Raw genomic sequence first — 11718 nt, 5'->3', positions numbered from 1 at the left:
TTAAGAGTATTGTAAATTATAATTACATTTTTACAATGTTTAAGGTAAATCTGCGATGGATGACAAGTAAAAATAAATATGCCTTAAGAAGCACACCCCTGATGAATAAAGAAACATAGGGTAGATATAATTTTTTCAAAATTAAGAACTAAGTTGGCAAGAAACATGAATATCTTGGAAGAGTTATGAAAATTTAGGCAATCCAAAAGGATCGTCTTCCCAAAATTGAATGTTCTAAATCAAACCTTGAGTTCGTAACCAGTATCACAGCAATGAGAATTTCCTTCATGTCAAGCAACAGGCCCTAAACATCTTACTTAATTTAAAGCTTGATTATGTCTACTTTTTATCCTACTGATATCAATGTTTAAGCCAAAAGAGTAGAGGTACAGCTGAGTTTAAAGCAATAAGAAACTATTTCATTTAAGCTTGGAAAGTGTGACTTTTCTATTTAATGTGACAAGCATGACAAAGCTCATGGACAGACCTATAGGAACACTGTCATGGGAATCGATTTTTTTAAAATATGAGCCTTGATCTTGATAACCACCACTGGATAAAAAAATCAATTTGATCTCTTCCCAATCAGGAATCATTGAAAAACTAATCTTTTGGAAGTCAATTTTGGAACTTTGAAATGAAAGCTTACCTCATTTGTTAAGATGGGAGGGGGGTGGACCATTTATAGCATAGGATATCTCAGCATGCTTTGCTTTTGAAAGTTGTCCTTTTAGCTTTTCTAGCTGTTAAAAATTAAAAATGATACTTAATTAATCTTTAATATCACCCGTGCTGTTCTCTACGGAAGGATACAGGAAAAGTAAAAGCAAGAGAGAAAAAAAAGAAGGAAATGTGAAAGAAATGAAGGAAAAAGAATGAATAGGAATATAAGAAAATAAACAAAATGAAATAAAAAATAAAACAGGAAATTTACATCTACAAGCTGGTTGAAAAAGATACATGAATCAAGCAGAGATCAAAAAGAAAGAGATTTTGGCAAAGGAAGTCATGTCTGGACAAAAATTAATGGGAACCTTATAAATGTAGCCTGAGCAGCTAGACTTGATTTTATGTCACCTATAATGAGCAGTCCTTTTCAAGAAGCACTAGGGAGCTATGTAAATGCTTGGATTTCCTGAAGTCCTTTTTAGCAGGAAGGGTGAAGTACTTTGAGACCCTAAGATTTCCACCCAGAATTCAACCCACTTTAAGTTTTAACTAGCTCTCTAATTGCCCAAACCCCGAAGACCTAACTTACCAAAGATGCACTAACATGTACCACTGCATGTCTCCGTCTTTGCTGCTCAGAAGAGAACATGGCGATAATTCTTTCTTCTGATTGGCCATAGAATTTGAAGAATAATGGAATAGTACCTGATTGTATTTGCAGTATTGCAAACATGTCATCCAATGACTTTCAAATGTTCTTCACAGCATATGAAGGAGTAGAGAAGATGGAATTGAAGGAGGCTCCCTATCAAAAGAGAAGCACTGCAGCCCCTCCAAACCAGCTGCTAGAAGTGGGGTAGCTCCACTCTTATCATGTATTTAGTTTGCAGAGGCCACATGATATTTTGCTTTGGGAGAAAAGATTCACACTGTTTAAAAAAATAGTAACTTCAGAAAACATCAATCTATAGCTTTGCCTTTTACAAATGAGCTTTTTAGAGAATAGAGCCCAAGATCTCATAGTTAGGTAATAGAGAGCTAACTAGAATACAGATTGCTGTACACTTATGCTGTGATCACATCAGCCATAGTTTTGTTTTCTATACATTAGTTCAGCATAATTTGCTTTTATTCCTAGTGAATTACTTTACTCTCTCTAGCAGGAGTAAAAGTTTCAGGTTGCAGTATTAATAGTTTTTTTTAAAACACCATTCTTATAGTAGGCATGTAGCTTAGTGGTAGAGTACCTGCCCAGTATGCATGAGGCCCTGAGTTGAATTCCCAGCACAAAAAACAACACATAAACAAACAAAAGAAAAGTAATTGTGTTAAAAAGAAATGGCCATATAATTATTATAAAAAATTGAACATTTAAGTATTTCACACCTCACCCGGTTAAGTTCTTCTAATTCGTTATCCAGTTCTACATCTGCAAGAAACATTTGTCATATGAAAATCATACATTGCAAGTAATATTTAATTTACTTTAGGATACTCATTCAAGATTTTATGTGAAAGTAAACTTTCTCATATAATTTGAGGTAACCCATCCATTGGTATTATAAAACCCTTAATACATCTTTCGGTGCCCATAATATTGAAATGTATTCAGTCATATCATGTGAAAATAATTATTTCTAACAAAAATAACAATAAAATTTTCTAAAGTAGATCATAGTTCTGACATGGACTATTATTATAAATTACCTACCATGTTTTTCATGATATGAGGAGATCATCATGAAGCAATATTAAATGAAATAAAGCACTACACAAATTTTATGTATAATTTGATACAGAAGGAAATTTTTCCAAAATGTTAATGTTAAAGTGAAGTTTCCAAGTTTTATGATTTGAGGATGAGCTTTTCTTTTTATAAATTCATTTATTTCTCCAATAAAAATATCTTACTTCTAATTTTAAGGTATTATAAAAGTATTTATTTTAAAGGTATTTATTTATTTATTTCTTAGTGCCAGCAATGAAACGTGGAACTCAAAATAATGGGAAAGCACTCTACCACTGAGCTACATCTCCACAATTCTAAGGTTTTCCTTGAATTAATATTTTGTCCTGTAAATATAAATATTTTTTAAAATACTTCAAAAATTGTCTGATGGTACCACATTTTCATATTGTCACATTTTTTTGTAAGCTAGACTTGCTAAATTTCTGACAAAATCTCAGATTTCTTAGAGAACAGTCTGGTACATGTGTGCCACTCAGATTCTCCTGTTCTTCAAATGAAAGAAATCTCCCTTGGTGTGGGTTTAATTTCCAATTCACTGTCTCTTCTACAGTGTTGCCCAAAGTGGAAGAATTTGATTGAAAAAGTCAGTAAATTCTGCACGAAACTGTAGTTAATTTGTGAAATTTCTAGTGGCAATCTAGCAATTTCTAGATGAAATATTGAATGAAAGGAAATATTGTGTCAGCGAAGAGTTTCATCAATGAAAGGAAAACATGAATAAAGGTAACTTTTTAAAAGTAGATGGTCACAAATCCAATTAGGACCCTCAAATGAAGCAATATAAACTTTCCATATTTTTGATGACTCCATGGATTGCAGTTATAAATATGACAACACCTAAGCCTTCCATGTGGCATATAAGGGAGATGATGTTATTTAATTTAATTTAATTTAATTTAACATCTAGAAAGCAGGTCCAAAGATAGTCTAGATCATGTTATTTTTAAATAGAAAAAGGTTGATTTTATTCTTAACTCACCCATCTTGGAAGGCCTTTGGAAATCAAAATCTTTGTTCAGTAGACCCAGCAATAGTTCTTCGTGATTTGTGTCTTCTTTATTTGAAAACAGTTCATTTCCTGTAGTGATCACATACCAGGATTTTCAATCCTGACTCATTGAAAGTATTTCTATTTAAATGGCTTACATTCATCAATGAAAGAAGTGTAGACAGGTGTAGATTCAAATGACCAACTTAAAAATTAGTGAAAAGTTAGGAACAAAGAGAGATTGTGACAATTCATGTAAGGCTATACCTTAAAATTTTACCTGTAACTTTCTGGTAGTAGAAGTTCAGGTAAATTTTACTTTCTTCTTTATAGTTTGTGTTTTTGAAATGAGAAATAAAATCCAAAAATTGTTTTTAAACCAAAAAAAATTAACATTCTTTTTGTGGTTTGATTTGCTATATACATTTAAATATGAGCCAATTTGTTTCCAGGGATTTTCTTTAAACCTTCCAGTGAATCCTTGGGGAAGAACTGGAATGCTAGCTGCTACTTCCATATTGGCCTCTTTCAGCTTTTTTAATTTATCTATGGCCATTTATTGCCCAGGACACTTAACTCTCTCAGCACTAAAAATGTCTTTATTCTGCAGCAAAAACTGCAATAATAGACTGACTCAAGCTATGAAACATGGACATATAAGATTTCTCTGAATAATGCCATTGAAGTAATAATTAGTATAATGCAATAACCTTAGGAAAGTAGCTAAAAAATAAAACATTTGTCATATAACCTCTATGAGATCATTTTCTCCCTCCATCTTTCTTCATATTAACTGTTATAATGTGGGCAGATGGTAGATTGATAAAGTTGATGCTGAGGAGTAAGAGCTACAGGAATGGCTCAAAACCTGACTAGAGTCTTTCTTTAAATCATTTGTCTTCTCTTTGTCTAAAAAACGTCAGTTGCTGAACTAAATTAAATGACTAACTGAAAAGAGGAATATTATATGGAAAAGATGACAACATCAGTGTTTTCTACAATGACAAAAGTTAGCACACCCTACCGAGGTCCCCAGTCGCGCTGAATATGCGGAATCCGCCCGCTGCAGACAGGCAGGTCTGTGCACGCCCTACCAAGGTCCTGAGTAGCGGAAGACGCCCAATCACCCCGCGGCAGACAGGCAGGTCTGTGCAGGCCCTACTGAGGTCTTGAGTCACACGGAGGACGCCGAATCACCCCGCTGCAGACAGGCAGGTCTGCCCACACCCTACCGAGGTCCTGAGTCGAACGGAAGACGCCGAATCACCCCGCTGTAGACAGGCAGCCACCTGGTTCCACACTACAAAGACACAGAGGACACCAGACCACCAGACCAAGGTACTGCGTCCCACTGCTCCCGGCCCAGAGGCAGGGGCTTCTGAGCCACCGTCCCACTGCTCCTGGTCCAGAGGAAGGGGCTTCCCAGTCATCATCCCTCCCGCTGCTCCCAGCCCACAGGAAAGGGCTTTTGGGTCACCATCCCTACTGCTGCTCCCGGCCCCTGTCCCGCCTCTCCCAGCTCAGAGGAGGTAATCCATGCAGGCGCTAACAGCCCCCCACCCAGGTGGAAATGAGAAAACAAGTAAATAAGTCTCAAAACCAGACTTTCAGATCATCTACAGCAACCCCAAAGGGAAATGAGATGGAACACTCTGATACTCAACCACCTGGACCCACTGAACTGGCAACAAAAGGGGATCTGGAAAAAATGAAATCAGAAATAATTTCTCAGATAAGAGGAGAAATTGTGCCCCTACTGCAAGACATGATTAATAAATCTAGAGAGGAGCTCAGGAATATGATGGAATCCCAACATAAGAAACAAATGGAATCCATAAAACAGATGCAAATAGATTTCCAGGACATGAAAAACTCCACTGAAAGTCTACACAGCAGAATGAGCCAATGTGAGGACAGAATTTCAGATATAGAAGATAAGATTGCAATTAGTGACCAGGAAAAGAAAAATTGCTTCAAAATTATAAGGGAACATGAGAAATCAATCCAGCAGCTGCTAGATAAGGCAAAGAAGACTAACATAAGACTGATTGGGCTCAATGAAGAAACAGGAGAGAGTGGAGATGACATAAAAAATCTCTTCACAGAAATAATGGCAGAAAACTTCCCAAGCAGGGGAAAAGAGCTTAACATACAGATAAGTGAGGCATATAGGACTCCAAATAGCCTTGATCAAAAAACACCTACACATAGGCATATAATTGTTAAGATTCCAGAAACACAACAGAAGAACAAAGTTCTCCAAGCAGTCAGAGAAAAGAAACAAATCCCATACAAAGGAAAGCCCATCAGAATCACAGCAGACTTCTCAACACAAACCATCAAGGCAAGAAGAACTTGGAGTGACATATTCCAAGCCCTAAAAGAAAACAGCCTCCAACCCAGATTGATGTACCCTGCAAAACTATCTTTCAAAATGGATGGAGAAATAAGATGCAGGGATGGTTCAATATACAAAAATCAATTAATATAATACACTACATCAATAGAGCCAAGGACAAAAACCATATGATTATCTCCATAGATGCAGAAAAAGCACTGGACAAAATCCAACATGCATTTATAATAAAAACCCTACAAAAAATTGGAATAGATGGTCTCTACCTCAAACTGATAGAAGCTATCTATGAAAAACCAACAGCCAGTATCACACTAAATGATCAAAAACTGAAATCCTTCACACTAAAATCAGGAACAAGACAAGGATGTCCACCATCACCACTCTTGTTCAATATAGTTCTGGAAACATTAGCCATGGTAATTAGACAAGAGAAAGAAATAAAAGGAATAAAGATAGGTAATGAAGAAGTCAATTTGTCATTCTTTGCAGCTGACATGATACTCTATATAGAAGACCCCAAGAACTCCACCAAAAGTCTTCTAGACTTAATAACCAAATTCAGTCAAGTAGCTGGTTACAAGGTCAACACAGAAAAATCAATAGCTTTCCTCTACACAAATGACAGACTCACTGAGAGAGAAATAGGGCAAATAATTCCTTTCACAATAGCATCCAAAAAACTGAATTACCTAGGAATCATCCTAACGAAAGAAATCAAAGACCTCTTCTCTGAAAACTATGACACTCTGAAAAGAGAGATTGAAGATGATATCAGAAAATGGACAGACATTCCCTGCTCCTGGATAGGAAGGATTAATAGAGTACAAATGGTCATACTTCCAAAACTGCTGTATAGATCTAATGCAATTCCAATTGAGATCCCAGCAGCATACTTCACAGACCTTGAGAAAACAATCCAAAAATTCATTTGGAACAAGAAGAGACCCAGAATAGCAAAAGCAATTCTAGGTAACAGAGACATGGCAGGGGGTATCACAATCCCCAACCTGCAACTATACTACAAAGCTACTGTGACAAAAACAGCATGGTACTGGCAAAGAAACAGACCTGAGGACCAGTGGAACAGATTAGAAGATGCAGAAACCACACCAGACACACTCAGCCATCTCATCTTCAACAAAGCAGCCAAACATCCTCACTGGAGGAAAGATAGCCTCTTTAATAAATGGTGCTGGAAAAATTGGGCTTCAACTTGCCAAAGATTAAAACTAGACCTATATCTCTCACCATGCACTAAACTAAAATCAAAATGAATTAAAGATCTAAATATTAAAATAGAAACTCTGAACCATTTGGAACAAAGGTTAGATAGAACACTTGAAGACATTGGTGTAGGAAAAGATTTTATGAACAAAACCTCAGTTGTCTGTGAACTAGCACAAACAATCAACAAATGGGATCTCTTCTTATTAAAAGGCCTCTGCACAGCAAGAAAAACCACCAGCAGTGTGAAGAGATAACCCACAAAGTAGGAAAAAATCTTCACCTGCTCTTCCTCAGACAAAGGTCTACTATCTCGAATCTATAAAGAACTTAAAAAGATCAGACCTCCCAAATTTAAGGACCCAATCCAAAAATGGGCATCTGAAATGAACAGACATTTTTCAGACAAAGAAGTAGAAATAGCAAATAAATACATGCAAAAATGTTCAACATCACTGGTCATTCGAGAGATGCAAATGAAAACAATGCTGAGATTCCACTTCACTCCAGAAAGAATGGCTGCTATCATGAAATCCACCAATAACAAATTCTGGTGGGGCTGTGGGGAAAGAGGAACACTGCTCCACTGCTGGTGGGAGTGTAGACTGGTGCAATCACTGTGGAAATCAGTATGGAGATACCTCAAAGAACTAGGACTGGAAGTCCCATTTGACCCCGCTATTCCACTGCTGGGGATCTTCCCCAAAGAATTAAAAGAATCATACCACAGTGATATATGTGCACTCATTTTCATAGCAGCACAGTTTGTAATAGCTAAAACTTGCAAACAGCCCAAATGCCCATCAACTGGAGACTGGATCAAGAAAATGTGGTTTTTTAATAAAATGGAGTACTACTCAGCCATAAAAAATGAGAAATTAGAGACATTTATAGCTAAGTGGATGCACATTGAGGCAATACTCTTAAGTGAAATAAATAAGACACACATGTGTAAATACCGAATAGTTTCTCTGGTGTGAGAAACTGTAAGTGTAAATAAGGGCTAAATGTATAATAGGTAATGTGAAATAAGAAGAAAAAGGGCAAAGGGGAAGGAAGTGGGAGGGCTAGGGGAAAGGATAGAAGGGAATGGGATTAATATGAGAAAATGGAAAAAGAGGAACAAAATCTTTGTAAATAGGGAGGACTGGAGGGGTTGAAGGGAGGGCTGGGCAAGGGTGAAAAATAAGAACCAAGAGAGATTATGTAAAGGTGCAAATTTCCAATGATGAATGTCATTATATTGTATACCTAAAATATACCAATGATTAGAATGAATAATCGATAATGTAAAATAGGAAGAAAAGGTCCAAAGGGGTAGGGGTAGTGGGAGGGGCAGGGGAAAGGAATGAAGGGAAAGAAAAAATGCTGAGAAATGGAAAAAATGGAAATAAAGTCTTTGTAAATAGGGCAGGGTGGAGGGGATGAAGGTAGGGCTAGGAAAGGGGAAAAAATAAGAACCAAGATGCATTATGTAAAGGTACAATTCCCAATGAGAAATGTAATTGTGTTGTATACCTATAATGTACCAATAAAAGAATTTAATACAAAAAAAACAAAAAAAAAAAACCAAAAGTTAATTTATTTTTGTTCAGTTCTTCAATTTTCTTTGCCTCATGGACATAGAAATGATCTGTGTGGAGCTTTTTTTTCATTTTGAACATGTGAAATATTAATACAATATTTTTGCTTCAATCAATTATACAAAAATACTCAATAAAGTTTAGTTTAAGGGAAAGACATGATTTATAATATAATTTTATTTTAATCATCAAAATGTTAAACCACAATCTTTAGGATATTTTCATCTGGAGGAAAACAAGGTATATTTTAAAGCCAGAATTTGTTTCAGAAACAGAACTATGACATTCTTATAAGAGAAAGAGTTTTGTTGCTTTCAACTTAGAGAATTTTTATAGACTAAAGTTAACTGGAAAAGTACAGAAAGATCATAAGCTGTCATCGGTTTAATCGACTGTTCATTTTTCTGCATATGTAAGTGGAATGCTTTAAACAAAAAAGAGTGTCCTTTTACTTCCAGTGACTATACCTGCCTAACTTCCACTGATTATACTACATAAATATTTGCCCTCAGAATTCTTGTCAGCTTGAATATAAAATATCCACATATTTGTACATTTGGCAAAAGGATGGTAATTCTGCTCAGACCCCAGAGTGAGCACTTTGACAAACACACAGAAAGCACTGAAGCTTAAAGTACTTAGTTGTTCCTTTTCTTTTCATTCATATGTGTAGCTTTTAAGTGAAGAGAGACTAGAAATTTTACCAGAAAGAAAATTGGAAATTCCCCAAATGATAATATAACAAAAAATACATTATCCACAGTCTTCTTCATTATGATATTCTTTTTTTCCACTTTTTGGGTAAGCAATTTTCCATGTTTTAGGCTTATCATTGAGAGGCCCTTTTATATGACTCCCACCACATAAAAGTTGGCCGGGTTGCATCATTCATACTGAATATTCTCTCCCACACAGAAAGAAGGCTGGGAGCCCAACTTCATAGTCTATGTCAGCAGAGAAATGCTTATTAGGATAATGTTGAATACTTGTTTGCTTTGAAATATGTGCACAATGGAGAGAAGATTCTCATGTTGGAGAATTTAGATCAGAAAGTAATCTTAATAATAATTTCTTTTCTTATTTACATATGATCACATTGAGATCAAATGGGATCCTGGGAGTGAAATATTTCCACTACATTGCTAGTGATACAAGCAAATAACTGTGTGGAATTCTGAAGTCAGAAGTATTCACTGTAATCTAGTAAATGCTTTAGTTAGTTTTTTTTATATTTCATATACATATAAAATCAGAAGCTAGAGTTACCACTGACACATACTAATTTGTTGTGAAATCCTCAACAAATGACCACATTTTTCCTCATTTGCATGCTGTTAAACATTAGAAATCTCACTTTTGCACAGAAGGAGTAGTGAGGGCTATCAAGCACAATGATTTTGACTGTACAGACAAAGATAAAATATGAGTACTCTGGCTAAACCCAGAATCTTTGATTCCCAGACCTATATTTGTGTTTCTGATATTATTTGGTTTTCAATGTTAAAACATTTATAAATAAATAATAAAGTTTTTTGAATTTTATTTCCACTGCCAGAAGAACTGCTCTAATTAATTTGATCCTTTTTTTTATCAACAGTGTCACATAAATAAAACATATTCCATTCTGTCTTGTTTTCCTGGCTCTAAGAGAGGGTAAATGGATATGTGTTTCTTGACAAGAGCATCAATTAGATGAAAGAAAACTCCAGAATTTCAAACTGGAAGGAACATTACTTTAAAAACATTATTTTAAGCCATTGTATTTTTAAAAAACAAAGAAATATATAAAAGTTTCAATGTGGTTAAATTTGTTTTACCTAAGAAATCAGTACTAAAACCTAGCTCTACTAATTCTCAGAGTTAGTGCTTCTTCTACTATAGAATGTATTCAAAAATTTTTAAAAGATCAAAAAGTGATAAGGGCAGAAATCTATTTTCATAAATTTTATCATCATACAGATTTTTTGTAGATGTAATTATTTCATTTAACATAAGTACCATAAATTTGATAGAAATCTTATAAATACAGTCAATTCAAAAAAATGCATTTCCATCCTACAAGTTCTGTGGAGATTTCCCTATGAATTAATATCTTCAAATCTCTGCAATTTTCACCTTGATGTATTTTTCTCTGAGACGCTCTCTTTCACAGGTAATTTACTAATAATATGAGGCAAGGAAAATCTACTTCTTTCTCTAAGATACAGTTTTGGAAAGTGTGCTGATTATGTTTCTGTAATATTATGGTGTATTACTATTTAAGGATTCCTGATCATTGGTCACACAGTGCAAATAAAAAACAAATGCCCCATAATTAGAAAAAATAAAGTGTAGTTGAAATTAATTTAGTACAATTTATTTGGCAGGAAAGTCATATATTATATTCAATTCAGAATAGCAACTATTTTAAGGAGGTTTGGTCATTTACTTATGACTGTCTTTAAACCTTATTTCATTAATGGCAGAAAAAAATCAAAGTGATGCACACAGGAAATAAGGAATATTTACCCACCTGTCTGACAGAGTCATGAGCACATACCTTGGGCAAGAAATGGCCGTCCATGCACAGATTCTGAAAGGATCATCACACAGAACAAAGTTAGAAATCCAAAGCAAAGAGGAGTTGTAAAGGTCTTCTTCATGTTAAAAATCTGTGTCAGCAGATAAACTCATGATCAGGGTCAAGACAGATAATTCAATGTCTGTGTAATACAGCACAGCTCCCTTTAAGGAGAAGCATGCTTCAATTACAAAGCTTCTAGATGAAGAAAAACTTCATGAAATGTAATGCATCCTATCAACATGATTCACAACTTGGAGAAGTGACAGGTGGTTACAAAATCAATGGCAGCAGGGCAGGGGATTTATCTCAGTGGTTCTGGTGCCTGCCGCCTAAGCACAAGGTCCGGAGTTTGATCCCAGGTACCTACCAAAAAACAAAAAACTCAATGGCAGGAAGAAGCCAATCAATATATCTCACACCAGCCCTTTTCACTAAAAGCAGGCATCTCTACACATGGCCATGTACTCAAACAGATGCAAAAAGCAGAAAGCACAAACTTGGAATTCTGTTGGCTGGATTGTCATAATTTATTGTGTAATATTCTGATTCCAGGACGAATTCACCCTAAAAACCTATTAATAC

General features: G+C 35.3%; 1 protein-coding gene across 1 annotated transcript; it reads right to left on the bottom strand.

The window, feature by feature from the left end:
• Positions 1-537: 537 nt before the first annotated feature.
• On the bottom strand, positions 538-11215 carry Uts2b (urotensin 2B). The gene is made up of 4 exons (XM_021252640.2): positions 11113-11215; positions 3399-3497; positions 2061-2098; positions 538-743 (listed from the first exon to the last, which is right to left on the bottom strand). Exons 1-4 carry the CDS (start codon positions 11213-11215, stop codon positions 651-653), a joined length of 333 nt encoding a protein of 110 aa, XP_021108299.1. The 3' UTR covers positions 538-650.
• Positions 11216-11718: the final 503 nt, after the last annotated feature.

This window comes from Heterocephalus glaber, unplaced genomic scaffold (assembly GCF_053883595.1).
Source record: "Heterocephalus glaber isolate CG9 unplaced genomic scaffold, H.glaber_assembly_v1.0 deba00001504, whole genome shotgun sequence".
In the NCBI taxonomy this organism is placed as follows: domain Eukaryota; kingdom Metazoa; phylum Chordata; class Mammalia; order Rodentia; family Bathyergidae; genus Heterocephalus; species Heterocephalus glaber.
Note: the sequence above shows the minus strand (reverse complement) of the source record. Positions and strands in the feature narration are given on the sequence as shown.

Excerpts from the sequence above, each read along its gene's own strand:
- Uts2b (XM_021252640.2), bottom strand. The coding sequence starts at position 11,215 with ATGAAGAAGACCTTTACAACTCCTCTTTGCTTTGGATTTCTAACTTTG. Across the intron at positions 3,498-11,112 it reads ACGGCCATTTCTTGCCCAAG|GAAATGAACTGTTTTCAAAT; the intron begins GTATGTGCTCAT and ends TGATCACTACAG. Across the intron at positions 744-2,060 it reads AATTAGAAGAACTTAACCGG|CTAGAAAAGCTAAAAGGACA; the intron begins GTGAGGTGTGAA and ends AATTTTTAACAG.